Source organism: Mustelus asterias, chromosome 7 (assembly GCF_964213995.1).
Source record: "Mustelus asterias chromosome 7, sMusAst1.hap1.1, whole genome shotgun sequence".
Classification (NCBI taxonomy): Eukaryota; Metazoa; Chordata; class Chondrichthyes; order Carcharhiniformes; family Triakidae; genus Mustelus; species Mustelus asterias.
Genome location: NC_135807.1, coordinates 69,404,236 through 69,425,299, shown reverse-complemented (window position 1 = coordinate 69,425,299; position 21,064 = coordinate 69,404,236). Strand labels below are relative to the sequence as shown.

The 21,064-nt window shown below is 41.0% G+C and overlaps 1 protein-coding gene across 3 annotated transcripts in view; it reads left to right on the top strand.

The window, feature by feature from the left end:
- nsmaf (neutral sphingomyelinase (N-SMase) activation associated factor) overlaps positions 1 to 21,064 on the top strand; it is an 84,544-nt gene that overhangs the window by 30,037 nt on the left and 33,443 nt on the right. For all 3 annotated transcript variants that reach the window (XM_078216210.1, XM_078216209.1, XM_078216211.1), the window contains exons 11-21: positions 3,433 to 3,504; positions 3,770 to 3,878; positions 6,217 to 6,393; positions 6,529 to 6,608; positions 7,342 to 7,432; positions 9,088 to 9,151; positions 9,256 to 9,307; positions 9,401 to 9,521; positions 11,926 to 12,057; positions 17,756 to 17,798; positions 18,009 to 18,175. In XM_078216210.1, the coding sequence (XP_078072336.1) occupies positions 3,433 to 3,504; positions 3,770 to 3,878; positions 6,217 to 6,393; positions 6,529 to 6,608; positions 7,342 to 7,432; positions 9,088 to 9,151; positions 9,256 to 9,307; positions 9,401 to 9,521; positions 11,926 to 12,057; positions 17,756 to 17,798; positions 18,009 to 18,175 (1,108 nt within the window). The remainder of the gene's footprint in view (positions 1 to 3,432; positions 3,505 to 3,769; positions 3,879 to 6,216; positions 6,394 to 6,528; positions 6,609 to 7,341; positions 7,433 to 9,087; positions 9,152 to 9,255; positions 9,308 to 9,400; positions 9,522 to 11,925; positions 12,058 to 17,755; positions 17,799 to 18,008; positions 18,176 to 21,064) is intronic.

Below are 21,064 nucleotides of genomic sequence, written 5' to 3'. Positions count from 1 at the left end.
ATAATAAATTAAGTAATTAGTGAATCTTTTAGGATGAACAATGGAATATCAAAGAAATTAGCATATAGATTGCACTATGTGTGCCAGATTACATATTATGCTAAAAGACAAGAACAAACTAAACATTAATGTGACACATGGATGAATAAAGACATAAGGAAAAAAAAAGATAGACAAAGACATTAAAAACACAGATATCAGGGGAGAAGAGCATGACAAGAGAGAATACAAAGTGATTATGAAAGAAGTGGAAAAAAGGAAGGTAAAGAGGAACCATGAAATTAAAATATCGAGGAACGTAAATCAAAACGTGTGAAATATTCTACAGGGAGATGAGTAAAATCACAGGCAGCTATAGAAAAATGGCAGAAGTATTAAATACCAGGGAAAGGATCTTTTTCAGTGACATCAGAAGTGAAATTAGAAATGAGTATGCCCATACTTAAAGTAAAAAAACAGCTATTAAGTGAATTAATCAAACTCGAAAGGAGTTCCTGAACAGGGTGAATTGCATCTGTGCATCTTAATTCAGGGAGGAGATAGCATTATTACAAATATTTAATGGCCCAGAATTGGCAGTTGCAATGATGGTGAAACTGTCAGCGTTCTTCATCATCACTGTCTCAAATCGACTGCGAGTTCTGACATCTGCATATGCACAGTTAAACACAAAAAACTGAGTTTTCTATCAGGATTCGCTGCTGAGGTTTGCGCAGATGTAAACAGCACAGAAATCAATGCTTTGGTAACTTCAACTTTTCAGGTACCATTCTCACAATGCAAACCATTGAAAGCGTAATGCTTTGTTGAATGACATGGAACTTTTTAAATGGTGTACTAAATAACAATTGCTGCTGACCAGCTTCTTTGGCCCCGAAAAGCTTATTTTTTAAAGTTTCTTTTTGCACATGGGATTAAGGACAAAACAGAAATGTTTGTCCCAACCTTTACTCCGCACTTTAACATGAATAAAAAGTGAATAGTTGTGCATTTTACTTCCTGCTTTGCTCTTGGTGAGAATTTTTCAATCTGATTGGCTGCTCAGCTGCTTGATGACTTCACTGTTCCTGGAGACCAGAGGTCCCCTTTAAATGGCAACAAAATGAAGCTGACACTGTAATAGAGAAAATCGCTTTGTAGAACTTGCTCAGACTTCATGAGCAGGTTTATTTAAGGTATTTTCTCCTCTAAAGCTATTGGTCTCTATAGGGATCACAACATTATGACCAGTCAATCTGGACCAGATGGGAGGGAAAAATAAAAACTATTAAAACAGCAAAAGCATCCAGAAGTCAAAAATAATATAATGAATAGTTACCATGGATTTTAAACGGGGAATTCTTTCCTATCTAATGTAATTAGATTTGTTGAAAAGTATCAGAGTAGTCAAGGGCAATGAACTTGAAGCAATTTATCCAGATTTCCAAAAGGCCTTTGATAAAATGCTGCATAATGAAGTAATGAATAAGGTCTGTGCATGTGGAGTCAGGAGACAAGTAGCAGAATGGATAGCTAGCTGGGTGCAAAACAGAAAACAGAGAGTGGGGTAAAGAGTAACTATTCAGATTGCCCAAAGTGGGTAACTTTATGATGAGACCACTGTTCACAATTTATATTAATGATATAAACTTTGGAATCTAAAGCATAATTTTTAAATTTACAGATAACACAAAATTTGAGGGGGTAAGGAGGAGTATTTGATGCTGAGAAGACTGAAATAAATTGCAAGGAAACATTAATATGCTTCATCCTTGGCATTTAATTGACAAATGAGCTTCAACATTGAAAAGGATGAAAATGAGAAAGTCACAGATTACTTGGAAAATAAGAGTAAATTGATGAGATGGAGGGTCAAAGGAATCTGAGAGTGCAAATATGTCATCCACTAAAAATAGTGATGCAGGTTAATAAGGATGTTGAGAAAAAAAAACAAACCAAGCATTCAGGTTTAATTCTAGAAACATAGAATTGAGAAGTGATTGCTAACTTGTATTGAATCTTTTATTCAACACACTTGCAATACTGTGCACTGTTCAGGTCACCACATTATAAAGAAAGATATAGAGGTACTGGAGAGGGTACATAAAAAGATTAAAAAGGATGCTAACAGAAATGCAAGGTTATACCTATCAAAAACGATGAGTAGACTGGGTCTCTTTCCACTTGTAAAGTGAAGACTGAAGGGTGATCTAATGGAGGTATTTAAAAGTATTCAATGTTTAGATAGAGTAGACACTGTGGGGGCGATTTTACCATTTTTTTTCTAAGTGCTGGGCGGACTTGAAACTAGGAGAGTTTCAGAACCGTCTTTTCGGCGTGTTTTCAGCCCCCCCCCCCCCCCCCCCCCCCCCCCCCAATATGTACTCTGCCTGCAAAAGATTGAGCGAGCCTGTCGGTAGGCTTATTGCACCTGAAAGCATGCAGAGAGAGGTTGTGCGCATGTGCAGGCCTCTGATGCTGCACATTAGCAGTAGCAGGGGTCTGACAGAAAAGAGAGAGCTGTCAGGCCCCTGCGAGTGCAGGCAGCCTGAAGCAGCTCCCCCAGGCCCCCTCCTGCAATTGCGGGGCCTGCGGCCCAAGATACAGCCCCCACTGAACCCCCTGCTGCCCTCTCCCCCAATGATCGCTGCAGAGTGGCAGCAGGCTCCTGCCCTGGCATTGCCCAGGTGCCAGGGTGACACTGCCAATCTGGCACAGCCCAAGGGGCACCTCCCCCTTGCCCTCCGCCTCCGGTTCCACTGGTGGGGCCAAGTTCATGGGGAGCATGTCTATTCCTCGCCGGTGAGAACCTCTGCCGACGAGTTCATAAAGGGGGGCGGGCCCGGACGATTGACTGCTGGGCTCACTAAGCAGATGTTAAACAGCATTTAAATAGATTTCCATACATTAACCTGCCTCTTACGGGCTGACCACGTCGGAAATCCAACGTTCGGAAAATGGCACCGGTTGTGAAAACCGGCGCCAATCATGCTAAGCGCTTTACGCCCCACTTTACCACTGCATTATGCTCAAAAATGGGTGCAACGTGATGGTAAAACCGCCCCCTTTGTGTTTCCATTTGTGAGGCAGTGCATAACCAGAGACCATCAAAAGATGACAGCAAGAAATCCAGTCGGGAATTCACAAGAAGCTTCTTTACCCAGAGAGTGATAAAAATGTGGAACTCCATCACATTAGTGGCTGAAGCAAATATTAGAGATTTAAGCTGAGGCTTGATTCGCCTAATGAGGGAGAAGGAATTAGAAATTTATGCTAAAAGAATTAAGAGAAAGAGGCTCAAGTGGACCATTAAAGCTGCATGGACTGACAGAGACAAATTGTTTGTTTATTGTACTGTATATTCCTGCCATCTATTATAGAAGCTGTGTAATGTATTATTTTATGATACTCCCAAATAACTGATGCATATAACGGAATGTCATGTCTCTTTAGGAAACTGTTGTACAAGTAAAGTTGCACGAGGTGAGACGCATTTACAAAAGGCGGCATGGATTAAAGCCTTTGGTGAGTAGCTAATGACATTAATTTGTGTGAATTTTGGAACAATTTACAATTGATGTACACGATTTCAAGAAACTTAAATCATCATTCAGTGTTATATATTTGCCTAATATCATCCACATTACAATAAGGTGTCTGCTTTTAAAGTGAGGTGTTCATTTTAATTTCACCATAGAACTTTGGTGTGCTGTCATTATAGGTTCTCCTGGAGTTGTAATGCAGTGACATTAACACCTTTTCTTGTTCACTCCTTTGTCTCTCCCTTTAGGGTCTTGAGGTGTTTTGCACAGAAGATGATCTTTGTTCTGATATCTACTTGAAATTTTATATTTCCAAAGATCGTGATGAACTCTACTACTATATTGCAACATTTTTAGGTTAGTTATTCACAAATATGCTGACATCTATTTAAACTGACTACCCATTTAATTATTGAACATCAAATACCAACTCTATGGGAGGAGAAAAAACATCTTTTCCCAATTCTACTTGAAAACTGACTATCTTTTTTGAACTGAGATAGGATGATTCAAGTGTTAGTCACCTTTCAAACTTGAACTAGTTTGCTTTGGTCTGGGAAAAATGCTACAACATGCTCTTTAATTTGTTGACATGTCTAAGGATTATTTTCTCAGATTACAAATTAATTTAGTAAAACCCATGCCCAGATTTGTACACACTAAATTTATACATGATTCTTTTTCAAAATTGTGAATCACCATATGGTTGTTCTCCACCTTTCTGTTTATTTGGTGAGTGCAATGTTCAGGGTTAGTCGGGGCTTTGTGAAATCCTACAGTACAATAAACTGAATTTATGTGTGATAATGATTCAGCTCCACCATTCTCAATATGATTGTCCTCAAACCGAACTTCTTGTTTCAGTCCCTGTTTAACTAAGTTCTTATCAGAAATACATTTAAAGGACTGTGTGACGATGACCCTGCTTCTCTACAGTGTATTTTATGGTCTATTGATGTGAATTTACAGAGTTTTAAGCAATAACACTGAAAAGTAGCTTTATTTACTACTTTGGCCATGTCTTAACATTAATTTACTTTTATACTTTCAACATTGTGGAGTGTCCTGAAAGTATCCTCAGTTTAAATATGTTTAGCTGCTGATTAGAATCATAAAGTAACATCTTGTTGCTCGGTTTGTCATTTTTTTGTGGTTTGTCCTAAGCCGCATTAGTAAGGTTGAATTGAACTGTGAAAGTGGTTAAGAGGTAGGATTCCCCGTGCGACTTATTGCTAATCTCAGTGGAAATAGTAAAGCAATTAAATCCTTTGTCAACAGAAGAAAGGAAAACAAGTTAGTCACAGTTAGAGTTTTGTGCACCTATTGCCCCTCCTCCCAACCACATGCTTGGCCTGCCAGCATGGTCCCAGTGTCCAATGCCACCTATAAAACTTAGCCCAATTTGTTGGGGTTGACAAATGACCAAGGTACTTGTCCTGAGTCCCTTCTGATAAAAGACATGAGTGGGATGGGTGGTAGCTAAGCTCACTTTATGAATGGTCTTATAGAAGAGGGAAGTAAGTGAAGTTGGTTATTTGGGTTTAATTTAACCTCTTAATTATCTACTCTTCCAACTGCTTAAGTATCTGTCCCTGTCCACACTCCTTTGCTGTGGTTAAAGATGCCATAGAATTGCAAGCTGTTCTTGGGCTTGTTTCACACACCATGGTTGGATTTTATGGTCCTCGGGTGGGTTAGCAATTGGCGTGGTAGTGTATGGCCGTGAAATTGGACATCATGCCATGTGCGCTGTTTCTGGTGCCTACCTGCCTGTCCCAGTTATACAAGCCTTTGGGGAGGCATTGAGAGGCCAGACTACCCATGGGCCAAAGACATGTAAGTAGCCAATAATTGGCCGCATAAGGCTTCTTGTTGCTGGAATGTAGTTTGCAGTGGGAGAAGCCCATTCTGAATGTGTAGCAATGGCAGTTTTGATTGCTTGGGCTGGTGTCCAGGCAAAGTTGAAGTGCCTCCTTTGAGTTCCCTGAGCCCATTGGAGGCACCCCCTGCCCTACCCCCCAACCATCTGCTTGGCCTGCCAGCATGGTCCCAATGTCACTAGAAAACCTAGTCCCATTTGTTGGGGTTGGCAAAGGACCAAGGCACCTTTCCAGTCTCCCTTCTGACAAAAGATAGAGTAAGATGGGAAGTAGCTAAGCTCACTTTTTAAAAACTTTTCCTCTTTGTTTAGAAACCATTCTCTAAGAGGGCATTATGGACTTCCATTAGATTGGTCCATGAGTATGTTTGGCAAAGTACTGCAATGGTTTGCCATTGCCCTCTGTCATGTGGCTGACCAGGAAACTCTCCCACTCTTGCTGTTTGCCATCAAGTCTATTGGAAGGATGTAGAGGCTGATAATCAACCTGCTTGGCCACATTATGAATGCTCCATCCATGGCCATCAAGTCCTGAATTGGGACTTGAACCTGGAGCTTCTGTCCCGGAGGTAGGGACACTGTGCCACAGGACCACCCCGTATTGAAACTATGTGCCAATAGAAAATTGAAATTACGTGCCATTCTTTTCTAATTTAAAACAAGATTATATGGCGATCCATTTTATTTTGCAAACTACATATAATTTTAAAAAATAGATCAGAACCGAATTACTTGCTCGCATATGGAAAGAAACAAATATTTAGCTGCATTATGAAACAGTGAAGGTTTTATTTCCCTCAACATTTCTTTCTACAGAAAATCATGTTACTGAGCACACAGCTGAAAGCTATATGCTACAATGGCAAAAAGGACATCTCTCAAATTATCAGTATCTCCTGCACCTCAACAATCTGGCTGACCGCAGTTGTAATGACCTGTCCCAGTACCCAGTCTTTCCCTGGATCATAGCTGATTATACGTCCTCAGAACTAGGTAACACTGTCAATTACTATTTTCAGAAAACAAATGATCCATTTGTATCTTAAAATGAGCGTGCTCTTTTAAATGGTGTTATGTACATTTACAGGCAGAAATAATAGCATATCTCTAACTTTTGTTTTGTAACAGACCTGTCAAATCCGGAAACATTTCGAGACCTCAGGAAGCCAATTGGTGCCTTAAATAAAGAGCGGCTTGATCGATTGTTGGTATGGTTTCTTTTCAAATGGATAAATCATCTTTGGTGAATTCTCCCGTATACTTTGACAACTTTTCAGTTGAAAATATTTTGATAACAATTAGTTAACTATTGATAGTTATTTCAGAAAAAGTGCTAATAGCTTTAAAAGCAATTTAGTAGAAACAATATCCTTCCTGGCATTTTCCATCTTCATTTATTTAGTGCAGGCTACTTAAAATAGTGATGGTTAAACATAGCTATTAGCTGTACATGCGTTGAGCCCAAAGATGAGACTTCTCATTACCATGTCACCACAAGTCAACAGTTCACGCCAATCCTAGTTACTGCTGACTGGAGGTCTCGTTCACCATTGTTTGGCTGATTTAATTTTAAATGTTTTGGCTGTACAATGGTGAATCCTTCAGGCCCAAATTTAAGTGGTATGAACACAAGTAATGTTGACTGCTTGACTGCATTCCTATTTCTCTCTTATTTATGATTGACACTACTGTATTTTGCTATTTTTCCCTCAGCCCTATGTTTTAATATCCCTGACAGTAAACAGTAAAACGATTTGGTTGTAGACAGAAATTTTGAGGAAAACAAAACCTTTGTAATTACTTCAGAATGTAACTAACTATTAGTTTCAAGAGACAAATGTAAGTCAATTTGTGAGTTTATCACTTATGGTTACATCTAAATCAAATCAAGTAAATATGGACAAACACAGCAAATAGACTCTCAATGTTCTTTCGTTTTAGGCTCGCTATCGAGAAATGCCCGACCCAAAGTTCATGTATGGAAGTCATTATTCTTCCCCAGGATATGTCCTCTTCTATCTTGTGAGAATTGGTAAGATTACTTTTTTTAAAAATTACTATTTGGTTGAAAATTATCTCTGACTTTTTTAGGTAGAATCACAGTGCATATCAAAGCAAATAAGCACAACTTCCTTTGCAGCTAAACTGTAATATTGTGAAATCTAGTGCTAACGTTATCCTATACTTTACATTATCTATAATGTTTTTTAAAATTGAGTGTCCGTCAGGTTTCCAGGTTTTTAAAATGGCCTGGATTTTCCAAGCAGCAGCACCAAATTGCTGCTGCACTTGGGAATTTGCTCAACTCTGTGTTACTGTGCATTTCTACTGGGGTCTTTTGAGTCCAGCTTTCACAGAAATGCACAGTGCAGTTTCACTGAAGGAACTCCAGCAGACTGCAGTAGAGTCGGGGGAAAGACAGGATACCCCCACTTTTTTATGATACTAGCTGCCACGTGGCCAGTTTAAAGGTCCAGTTTGAATGTTAGTGAATGGATAGGTAAGAGAGTGACGTGAGTAAGTGAGAAGGTGAGCTAGTGGGGATATTGGGTAGTTGGATTGGGCATAACTGGGGGTTGTCAGATCAATTAGGGGGGGAGGCGGTGAGGAAGAGTCAAAAGGATGGTAGGGTCGGAGGGTGATTGCGGTGGAATGTGTATGTAGTCAGGTGGTTCTGGGGTGTAAACAGATTAGGGGGTGATATTAACAGATTAGGGGGTGATATTTGGGTGTCGGGAGGATACTCTGATGAGGAGGTAGTTGGAGGTCAGGACAGGTAGTCAGGTTGGGGGAAGGGGTATTTTGGTGCATGCAATGGGTAGTCAGGTCAGCTCTGGGAGGGTAGGTCAGGAGGTAATCAGGGGTTTGGGGGATTGATTGAGGGGGGTTAGTTGTGTAGTAACTCGGGTGTTTATCACATTTTATTTACTATTCACCATCCTATCAATTCACCAAAGTCAACCAAGCTGTGACCGTAGCACTGCTGGGTCATCAGGAAACTGCCATTGAAAAAGCAGTCTTCAAAATTGTGTTTCATTGCTGAAGTCTTGACTTGACCAATAGTACCACCACTATAGAGTTGCATCACCTGCATTTAAGTCACTAAAGCCAAACAGTTGAGAAGTGAAAGGGAGAAAAGCAAGGTAAAGATTATAATTTTTAAGTGACCTATTTCCATTGGATCCTGTCTCCTTTATTCTTCCATTATTCTGTATAGTACTTTCTAGTAATAAATTTAAAGGTGAACATCATAAATGTGTGCTCTTGTGTTCGAGCCTTGATGACAGGTCCTTATCTTGTTTCCCCACTGCACCTTTTAAATCAACTAAGGTTAATAAATGAAAAAAATGAACATGTGTGGTTTCATGATATATGCTCCTGTTAGGCTTATTTTCGTTTCTAACTTGAATAAATGTTGCATATTAAGTGTATGCTTTTAATTAGCTTTTTTCTGAGAGCTTCAAAATAAACTAATTTATAAATTAAATATTAAAAATCTTCAAATCCAAGAAATCTTAAATATAAGCTGTGAATGCAGGCAATACACAGCACAATATATTAACTGGCGCTTACTCTTTAGAGATACTGACAGACCTGCTGTACATTTGCAACATTTTCTGTTCCAAATTGGAGGATTATGCATGGAATTGTTTTTGAAAAATACTGATTTACTGTTTTCTTTTTCAGCCCCTGAGTATATGTTGTGTTTGCAAAATGGAAAATTTGACAATGCAGATAGAATGTTCAACAGGTTAGTATTAATTCCTTTGGGACAATCTGTCTCCTCATTATGAATATTTGTAGTGTTTGTGAGTGGATATGTATATTTACACTAAATATCTATGATGTGTTTAGTCTTGCAGAGACCTGGAGAAATTGTTTAGAAGGTGCAACAGATTTCAAAGAGGTAGGAGGTGAATGTCATATTTATTCTAGCTGCATCTGCAGAATGAAGTGTCTGAATTCCCAACCATCTGCTAATCATTATTTCACTTTCTAGTTGATCCCAGAGTTTTATGGCACAAATTCCAGCTTCATTGTGAACAGTTTGAAGTTGGACCTTGGGAAGAGGCAGGGAGGCAAGATGGTAGACTCTGTGGAACTTCCTCCATGGGCTTCAGGTACTTGATAGAGATTTTTAAGTTCTTTCTTCCATTCCATGTATATTTTAATACTCAAAGTCATTATTTGTGTTCACGTATCTGGGCATTAAAGGATTTATTTCCTAAAAACTACAGCAAGTGTTGTTGAATTGGTCAAAAGCTTTTTTCTGATAGGAATGCAAATCATGAAACTCTACTTGAAAAATCTCAGAATTGTCCTACATAGAAGACAGCCATTTGGCTTAATGTGTCCATGCAGTTATCCAATTGCTCACTTATCTCGCCTTTCCCTAGACTGTTGCAATTTTTCCCTTTAGAGACCTTTGATCAATCTTTTCCCATGCCAGCAGAACCCACATCCGTGAATGAATTTTAAAAGAATGAGAATAGAGAATAGTGGAGGAATTAGAAACAAGTATAAACTCAAATAAAATACATGCAACATATAACACAATATATTGTTATTGTTAAAATTACCTGAGCCTGAAGTGTAACAATAATGCTGTGCATTTGATTACTAAATTAGGGATTACTAGTTAGAATGATTCTCTTGATTTTATTTTTTAATGTACAAGTCTGTGTCACTCCACCCCACTGCCTACCAGCATATAAACTTGGGGAGGGGGGGAGGATTTGGTAACTTGCTCAAATTGTTTTAAATGTTTTATGTATTTCACTTGAGTGCTTGTAATCAGGTAATTATTTTATACTTGCTTCCAAATTCTCCACTATTCTCTATTTTAATTATTTTTTAATACACTGACAGGATGTGGGCTTCGCTGGCTAGGCCAGCATTCGGTCCATCCATAATTGTCCTTCAGAAGGTGAAGGTGAGCAGCTTCCTTGAACTGTTGCTACACCCACAGTGCTGTTATGGAGGGAGTTCCAAGATTTTGACCCAGTGACAGTGAAGGAATGACAATATAGTTCCAAGTCAAGGTGGTGCGTGGCATGGAAGGGAATTGCAGATAGTAATGCTCTCGTGCTTCTACCACCCTGTCCTTATGAGTGGTAAAAGTCGAGGGTTTGTAAGTTGTTGTCAAAGGTGAGTTGCTGCAGTGCATTTGTAGATGGTGCTTTCCTGGACCCTCGGGGTCCAGTACAACATGTCCCCGCTTGTGATTAGCAACACCAAAGCCCGCTGGGGGGCAGGGGACTGGCCAAACCCACTGATTGTGTTAAAATTAACAGGTTTGCATAATTATCGGGTTGCTGCCTGCTGGGGACGGGAACCCTGATCGGGGCCAACGCTGATCAGGTGAATCCCAATTGACTTATCTATTGGGAATCCCAATTTTCGGCTGACACCCCATTCTGTGGGACATTCTGTGCTGGCAATCTCATGAAGCTGGAGAGTCCCACCCAATGTCTAATATTAGATGATTGGACAGCAGTTGCTGAATAATCCCAAGTGTGCTAAAAATTACTCTCACAGCAAATTTTAAGATTCAGTTGGGCCTACAATGTGGTTCACTTGCACTTGCTAGTAGCTACATATATTCATATGTAGAGACCCATCCTCTGCAGGCAGATGGAACATGTCAAGTCTAAGGGACGATATATCCCCGGTGCATTCTCCACAGCAACATGACCAATCAGAGTTGAGTTGTCAACCAATCAGCATCCCTTTATCAATAGGCATCTGTTGCTGCCTTTGAAAGACTGATTCTAAACTTGCGTAATACAATCAAATACTAGGCACTGCAATTTTGCAAATTATAATGTTCCTTTATCATTCTTTCATGTGCAGTGTAAAATAGAATTTAATTTCAGAACTTAATTTTCAATTAAAATTAACTGAAGTAAACCAGTATGATTATTCATAATTTTTAAGCAAAAGCACAATAATATCATAAAATGCAACTTAGAACACATTTTTTGTGTCAGAATTTTTAGTTACAGCATTACAGTGGCACAGCAGTCAACACTGCTGCCTCACAGCGCCAGGGACCCGGGTTCGATTCCTGTCTTGGGTCACTGTCTGCATAGAATCTGCACGTTCTGTCCATGTATGCGTGGGTTTCCTCCCAGTGCTCCAGTTTCCTCCCACAGTCTGAAAGACGTGCTGGTTAGGTGCATTGACTATGCTAAATTCTCCCTCAGTATACCTGAACAGGTGCTGGAGTGTGGTGACTATGGGATTTTCACAGTAACTTAATTGCAGTGTTAACGTAAGCCTTCTTGTGACACTAATAAATAAACTTAAACTAGTAATTATTGACATTTAATAAGATGACACCAGTGAAATGAGGTAGAGGTGTTTTTTTTAAGTCTTAAAAAAAATTGACAAAATTTGAACTGTTCAGCCAGTTTGAAAACAAGCACAATTTTTGAGGAAACATGTTAGATCAGTTGTTTTATCTTTTGTGCACTGCTGTGTAAATGTGGCTAATGAAGAGTTAAAATGAATTGTGTCCTTTAGACCCTGATGATTTCCTCCAGAAGAACAGTGATGCTTTAGAAAGCCAATATGCCTCTGAACATCTACATGAGTGGATCGATCTAATATTTGGTTACAAGCAAAAAGGGAGCGAAGCTATTGCAGCTTACAATGGTATGATTTTCCTAGCATTGTCAGAGAAAAATCAAATTTTAAAAAAAACTTCTGTTAGTGAGTCATTACAATATGTGGTTTTGGATAAGTAAATGCATATTTAAGTGTAAGTGCTCGTTTCCCCTTGCCACTTAATAATTTCAGTAATTGAAATGTCAGATATGTGAATTTAGAAGTATAAAATGTGTTTTACCTTCCTTTTAAAGTTGTTACAAAGTTAAGAGCTTAAAAAGTTCAGGAAAATTGGGAGTTGTAGTGACTGAATAGAAAGATAAAATTGTCTAATCTTCTCAATCTTTGATTTGGACATCAGATACAGGGCCCGATTTTACCAAAACGGGCGCGAAATCACGGTAAAGTTGGGCGTCAGGCCTATACTGCGATCTGCACCCGATTCCGAGCAGATCGCGGCTTTACCGACACCCGATTCGGGCGTGGGTTTGGCCTGTGCCCGAATCGGGCAGCCCGACTATTTAAATGCATTTTCATCCATTTAAATCGACTTAATGAACCGCACGCCCAACTCTACTGCCAAATCCCACTTTACCGTCTTCTGGCCCGTTCCGCATCCGCGCTTTTAGCGACCTGCAAAATAAAAGTCTGAAGTCATCGCTGCAGCTTCCGAAGAGCGGGGTCAGAGCCTGCAACGGCTCTCTGACCCAGGTCATCCTCTGGTTGGTGGGGTGGGGGGGGCGGTCTGCGGCCAATCGGTGTGGAGGGAGGGGGCAGGGGTGTCCGCTGCCAGTCTGTGGCCGATCCCTCCTCCCCACCGGAGGAACGAATCCCTCCTGCTGAAGTGGACGTGCGGCCATGCCATCCCACAAAATCTTCAGGATGAAGCGATTCCTCGCGAAGAAGATGAAGCAGAACCGGCCAATTCCACAGTGGATCCGCATGAAAACTGGCTACAAGATCAGTACAAGTCCAAGAGGAGACACTGGAGAAGGACCAAGCTGGGCCTGTAAAGGGATGCACCATCACTGGTACACTACCAGCCACAGCCATCTCTCCCGCTCCCTTGCCCCTGCAGAGAAGAGTAATTGCAGAGAAGAGGTAACCAAGAAGATAGATGAGGGCAGTGCAATTGGTGTTGTCTACATGGACTTTAACAAGGCCTTTGACAAGGTACCACATGGTAGATTGTTGCATAAGGTTAAATCTCTTGGGATCCAGGGTGAGGCAACCAAATGGATACAAAATTGGCTTGATGACAGAATGTGAAGATGCCGGCGTTGATGACAGAAGCCAGAGGGTGGTTGTAGAGGGTTGTTTTTCAAACTGGAGCCTGTGATCCCTGAGGTGTGCCTCAGGGATCGGTGCTGGGTCCACTGTTACTTGTCATTTATATTAATGATTTGGATGAGAATATAGCAGGCACGGTTAGTATGTTTGCAGATGACACCAAGATTGGTGGCATAGTGGACAGTAAAGAAGGTTATCTAGGATCGCAATGGGTTCTTGATCAATTGGGGGAGTGGGCTGACGAATGGCAGATAGAGTTTAATTTAGATAAATGCGAGGTGATGCATTTTGGTCGATCTAACCAGGGCTGGACTTACTCAGTTAATGGTAGGGCGATGGGGAGAGTTACAGAACAAAGAGATCTGGGGGCTCATAGCTTCTTGAAAGTGGAGTCACAGGTGGACAGAGTGGTGAAGAAGGCATTCAGCATGCTTGGTTCCATTGGTCAGAACATTGAATACAGGAGTTGGGACATCTTGTTGAAGTTGTACAAGACGTTGGCAAGGCCACACTTGGAATACTGTGTACAGTTCTGGTCACCCTATTATAGAAAGGATATTATTAAACTAGAAAGAATGCAGAAGAGATTTACTAGGATGCTACCGGGATTTGATGGATTGAGTTATAAGAAGAGGCTGGATAGACTTGGACTTTTTTCTCTGGAGCGTAGAAGGCTGAGGGGTGATCTTATAGAGGTCTATAAAATAATGAGGGGCATAGATCAGCTAGATAGTCAATATCTTTTCCCAAAGGTAGGGGAGTCTGAAACTAGAGGGCGTAGGTTTAATGTGAGAGGGTGGAGAGATACAAAAGTGTCCAGAGGGGCAATTTTTTCACACAGAGGGTGGTGAATGTCGGGAACAAGCTGCCAGAGGTAGTAGTAGAGCCGGGTACAACTTTGTCTTTTAAAAGCGTTTAGACAGTTACATGGGTAAGATGGGTATCGAGGGATATGGGCCAAATGTGGGCAATTGGGACTAGTTTAGGGGTTTTTTTAAAAAAAAGGGGGTGGCATGGACAAGTTGGGCCAAAGGGCCTATTTCCATGCTGTAAACCTCTGACTCTATCTTACTAAAGTCTCTGCATTTAAATTGATTGTGACTGGGACAAAACGAGCAGTCTCTGTTTCTATTTGTTTTGCTATACAAATATATTTGAATATGATTAATGCCTTGCCTACTGAGTCAATATTTGTAAGTACATTCCAGCTCAATTGCCTGTGGCTGCAGACAAAATTTAAAATGGTCAGCCATGCCTCATAAATAGGTATTAAATATATCAGAGACTTTATGAATTAGAATATGACAACTCTCCCCATCTGTCGCAACCAAATAGTTTTCTTAAGACCCTGTTCACTTCCAAACTGTTAAAACTCAAATCTGTAGCAAAACGCACAAACAAGTAGATTCATAGCATGTTTACAAAAGCAAATGCTGCAGATGCTGGAAAGCTGAAATAGAAAATTCTAGACGTATTCAGCAGGTCATCGACCTGAAAGGTTGGTTCAATTGCTCTTTCTCCAAAGATGCTGCCAGACATGCTGAGTATTTACAGAATTATATGTTTTAATTCCCCAGAATTAATAATAAAATAAATCGTATTACAATATACTACCCTTAACTTAAACTGGTCCGATGCTTCAGTGTAGTTTTTAAATTGTGATAAGTTTCACTAGGCACTCCTGTGTCTGGTTGCCAACCCCCATGGACATGAGCACTGTAATTTCTTGTGCTAATCCATTCATGCTTATGCATCCAGATATTTTATTACACAAGTCTTCTTCTATTTAAGCTTAAAAATATTCAAGGTAAACTTCAGTAAAGATCAAAATTTTATCTATTTTGAAGTTAGTGTCACTTTAAAAAGATGGTTTCACACCGATGACTTAATTGCTATTTGCTCACATCTGATACTAACTTCAGTGAAGACTCGTGTTACAGAGTTGTCAGGTATCATGTCATCAGTCATTGTTCATTTATGCATGCACCTAGAAATAAACAGATGCATTAATAATGTAGCAACCCAATGATGTCAATTGTTTTCTGCTCAATTCTTTCTTCTTCTTGTCTCCCCCACCAAGTTTGACTTTAGTCATTGTTATGGCGCGTTGGATGTTGTATGGTACCATTTTCCTCTGCTTATTTTGATCATGCAAATTATGAAAGTACACTTCCTCAAAATAAGTGATTCAGATTGTTGTAATGCCTGCATAACTAGGCTTGCTGACACTTGCAGGATGTATTCTTGAGCATTTCATCACACAACTTCCCATGCCTATCCACTGTAAAATCTTTCTCTTGGCTTGCTCACAGTAACTGTTGCGAGTCTGTAGGACAATCCTAGAAGGTTGGCGACTCTGCACAAGATTTGAACTCGCTCAAAATCCATTCACTTACTAAGAGTTAAAATCAGGCCCTTTATCTCCAAAATACCACTTTAACAAAGTTTTTCAAGTTAAGCATCTCATTCACATTAGGTAAAAGTTTTGGAATTATAGAAACTTACAGCATGGAAAGAGGCCCTTTGGCCCATCATGCTTATGCTAGATCTTAGAGCAGCCATGGTTAGTCCCACATCCTAACTTCTTCAGACTCCTATAAGTTCTGCCTCTTCAAGTACCCTTCCAACCTCCTTTTAAAACTGCTTACAGAATCGACTGCTATGACCTTTTCAGGTGGAATACCTAACTCTGAGGGAGAAAATTTCTACTCATTTCCTTTCGCGATTCTTTGGCATTGATTTTGAATAGCTTATCAGAGGGAATAGTTTTTCTCCATTTACTTTATTAAACCTCTCATCATTTTGAAAACCTCTGTTTTAGGTCACCTCTTAATCTTCTCTGTTCCAAGGAGAATACAGTAAGAAGTTTAACAACACCAGGTTAAAGTCCAACCAAAAAAGTTGGACTTTAACCTGGTGTTGTTAAACTTCTTACTGTGTTTACCCCAGTCCAACGCCGGCATCTCCACATCATGGTTGGACTTTAACCTGGTGTTGTTAAACTTCTTACTGTGTTTACCCCAGTCCAACGCCGGCATCTCCACATCATGGTTGGACTTTAACCTGGTGTTGTTAAACTTCTTACTGTGTTTACCCCAGTCCAACGCCGGCATCTCCACATCATGGTTGGACTTTAACCTGGTGTTGTTAAACTTCTTACTGTGTTTACCCCAGTCCAACGCCGGCATCTCCACACCAAGGAGAATAGTCATAACATTTCCAAACTCTCCTCATATCTGAAGTCTCTCACTCTTGGTGCATCCTGGTAAATCTCCTCTGCTGCCCTTGCTTAATTCCTTTGCATCGCTCGCAATATTCCGGCTAAGGCCTAACCAGTGATTAATAAAGTTCTCTGATACTTCAGCATGGACCCAGTGGGCTGAAGGCCTCCTCCTGTGTCCTCATGATTCTGTGACTCTAATGTTCTATTTGTCTATTTACAGATCCGGGTAAACCACATACTTTTCTGACTATCTTATAAACTTGGCATGTACCTTTAAAAGTTTATGCATTTGGACACCAATGTGTCTCTCTGTTCATAGACATTTTTCAAAATTCTGCCTTTTATAGTGTACTGCCTTTCCTTGTTAGTATTCAAAAAGTACATCACTTCAGACTGAACTCAGTTTGATATTCTTCTGTGCAATTCACCATTCAGTCTATATCATCCAGAAGCCTATAACTAACCTCATCGCTATCTACTACTTTCCTAAGTGTTGTCATCTACAATGCTGCTACCTACATCTCAATATAGGTAATTTTAAAATGTGTAAAGATTAATGGTTAAAATAATCCATGGGGAATGCCACTGCAAACCTCCCAGTCTGAAAAATATCCATCTGCTATCGCCCTTTGCTTCCTGAGCTGTTTTTGAATCCATACTGCTCGTTTCCCTTTAATTCAAAGGTTTCCATCTTATCAGTCAGCCAGTGTGGCACTTTATCAAGTGCCTTCTGAAAGTTCATATATAAATTGACTGTACTGCCTTAATCATCCTTCTGTTACCTCAATACACGATATATTTAAGTTAGTCAGATGCAATATGTCTTCTGTGCTCTTCTAGTTACAGCTTGCCAACTCTAAAATGACACAATTATCCTGACTGTTTTCTTACTGCCCATTGTCTGTTATGGGACTAGAGGGACTAAGTCTGTTTCCTTGAGTAGGAAATAAAAATAAAATGGGAGTTGGATTGAAAGAGATGGGGTGCTGAAAATATTGAGGTTTAGAAAGCTTAGAGGGTTTTCAGGAAGCTGAAGGCTGGTAAAATCCCCAAGGTGCAGTGCCTACTATAAGGTTCACTTGTTGGCACTGCCTGATTTTTTTTTTATTACACCCCATAACAAAACTGAGTCTTGGAATGTTTGAGGCTCAAACCAGAGAATCTAAGCATAAAATAGATACTGTGTTTGACCTACATGTTCCTTAAAACTTCTTATTTTAATCTTTGTTACAGTGTTTCATCCTTTGACTTACGAAGGAGGAGTTGATTGGGGCAGGTAATGAATATTCTCAAGTCACATAACTTTGTAGAAGTCGCAAGATATCAGGATAAAGGATGTAATTGAAAATGAATAGTACTGTGCATTAATTGTTTTGAGCCAATGTGGGACTAAAATGTTGCTGTCTTCATAGTAACTTTCATTGAGCGGTTGCAAATGCAGCAACTGGATCCGTTCAATTCCCATATTTACAACATTTGTCCACAGCATTGAAGATCCAAATCAGAAGATAGCAATGCTAATTCAGATACTGGAATTTGGACAGACTCCAAAGCAGTTGTTCACCAGCCCACATCCACAAAGGATAATGCCAAAGTTTCAGAGTCTTTCCAGAGGATGTAGCCGAAGTACTTCCATCACAGAGTTGCCTCCAGGTAAAGTTGTATATATTAACTGCAATTAAAGCTACTGTGTACTAATTAATGATGAACAAATCAGGGATGCAGAGGCTAGCATTCTACCATGGGGTCATTTCAGTGGTTTCAATACCACATTTACTTCAATGCTTTGCCACCCATTTTCAATCTTATGTTTGATTGCAAGTCAGTAAAGTAAATCAACTGGTGTTTGTCTAGCTTCCCCTTAAATTTATCTATGCTATTTGCATAGCAAGTTCCATTTGGTAGCAAGTTCCACATTTTTACCAGTTTTTGAGTAAATATATTTCTTCTAAATTCCCGACTGAATTTACTGGGGATGGCATGTAGCCCCTAGTTTTGGTTGTCTTCAAGAGTGGAAATATCTTCTGTACTTCATTGTTTGTTTCTATTGGGGCTAATGGGATCAAGGGATATGGAGGGAAGGCAGGATATTGAATTTGATGATCAGCCATGATCAAACTGAATGGTGGAGAAGGGCTGAATGGCCTACTCCTGCTTCTGGTTTCTATGTTTCTATCTGCCTTATAAAATCCTTCATAATCATAAAGACCTCCATTACCTCCAATGTGACTAAACACGTTGACGAAAGAAAAGCGGTAGATGTGGTTTACATGGATTTCAGCAAGGTGTTCGATAAGGTCCCCCATGCAAGACTTCTCGAGAAAGTGAGAGGGCATGGGATCCAAGGGGCTGTTGCCTTGTGGATCCAGAACTGGCTTGCCTGCAGAAGGCAGAGAGTGGTTGTAGATGGGTCTTTTTCTGAATGGAGGTTGGTCACCAGTGGACTGCCCCAGGGATCTGTTCTGGGATCCTTGCTGTTTGTCATTTTCATAAATGACCTGGATGAGGAAGTGGAGGGATGGGTTGGTAAGTTTGCCGACAACACGAAGGTTGGTGGTGTTGTGGATAGTTTGGAGGGATGTCAGAAGCTGCAGCTGCAGCTGGGCGGAGAAGTGGCAGATGGACTTCAACCCGGATAAATGTGTAGTGGTCCATTTTGGCAGGTCAAATGGGATGAAGGAGTATAATTTCAAGGGTAAGACTCTTAGCAGTGTAGAGGATCAGAAGGACCTTGGGGTCCGGGTCCATAAGACTCTTAAATCGGCCTCGCAGGTAGAGGAGGTAGTTAAGAAGGCGTATGGTGTATTGGCCTTCATCAATCGAGGGATTGAGTTTAGGAGTCGGGAGATAATGATGCAGCTTTATAAGACCCTGGTCAGACCCCACTTGGAGTACTGTGCTCAGTTCTGGTCGCCTCACTATAGGAAGGATGTAGAAATTATTGAAAGGGTGCAGAGAAGATTTACAAGGATGTTGCCTGGAATGGGTGGCATGCCTTATGAGGATAGGTTGAGGGAGCTGTCTTTTCTCCTCGGAGAGATGAAGGATGAGAGGTGACCTGATAGAGGTGTACAAGATGTTGAGAGGTATAGATTGGGTGGATTCTCAGAGGCTTTTTCCCAGGGCTGAAATGGCTGCTACGAGAGGACACAGGTTTAAGGTGCTGGGGAGTAGGTACAGAGGAGATGTCGGGGGTAAGTTTTTCACTCAGAGGGTGGTGGGAGAGTGGAATCGGCTGCCGTCAATGGTGGTGGAGGCAAACTCGATAGGGTCTTTAAAGAGACTTCTGGATGAGTACATGGGACTTAATAGGATTGAGGGTTATAGGTAAGCCTATATATAGGCCCAGGTAGGAAGGAACATGACCGGCGCAACTTGTGGGCCAAAGGGCCTGTTTGTGCTGTAGTTTTTCTATGTTCTACATTACCCCTCAACCTTCTCTTTTCTCGAGGAACCAATGTTTCCTATTGGGCATAACCTCTCAGCTCTGATATCAACCTTGTAAATCCTTTTTGTATGTTCTCCAATGCCTCCATGACCTGAGTTTTATAGCCAGTTGTGAAGCAATGGCATTTGCCACTCGCCTTGAAAAATGCTGTTCACAAACATGTAGACTGAGATTCTCCCATCCCTCTGCACTAAAAAACCAGCTAGGTGAGAGTGGGAGGGGGCAATCAGTGGAGGTAGGGGGGTTCCTGCTGCCACTCTGCAGATGGGATCGGTGGGGGAGGGAGGCCAGCGATCAGGGCTGATGTGGGGGGAGCAGTCTGCTGAGAGGGTCTGGGATGTGGGGTGATGGGTCGGGGCTGGGCTGGGGAATGTTCAAGGGGCCGGTGATTGAGCCGAGGTGGAGGCTGAGTGGGCCAGTGTTCTGGGGGTTGTGGGGTTGGCCAGCAATCAGCAGGCTGGAAGACGGGCCACTGCGCATGCGCCGAACTTGGCGCTGACAGATTGGTGCAAGCGCAGTGTCCCCCTCAGCGCAATGCTGCCAGCCTCTCCAGCAGAAATAGGCTCACCATCTGAATTCTGGAGTGAATCATGCTGGTGCTCCCTGCTGTGCACGGAGTGTGGGAGATTCTTCTCTGAACACCCACATTAAAAAAACCAGGATGATTCACTCCAGTTTTCATGTGAATTGGACACGTCGATTTTTTGGGGAGTATTTCATCCCTGGTGCCCTCTGTGATGGTAATTTATCTGCCTTGACTTTTGAATCTGGCATCAAGTCAAAGAGATCTTCAGGTATCCACCGAAACTGATGTCATCAAGCAGAATAAACTGCCAATCACATTGAAAAAATCTCAGACAGTAAAGCTGGAAGTAAAATCCATCGATTTAACTTTCACCTTTTGTAAATAAAGAGAGTCATAGAGGTTTACAGCATGGAAACAGGCCCTTCGGCCCAACTTGTCCATGCCACCCTTTTTTTTAAAACCCCTAAGCTAGTCCCAATTGCCCGCGTTTGGCCTATATCCCTCTATACCCATCTTGCCTATGTAACTGTCTAAACACTTTTTAAAAGACAAAATTGTACCCTGCCTC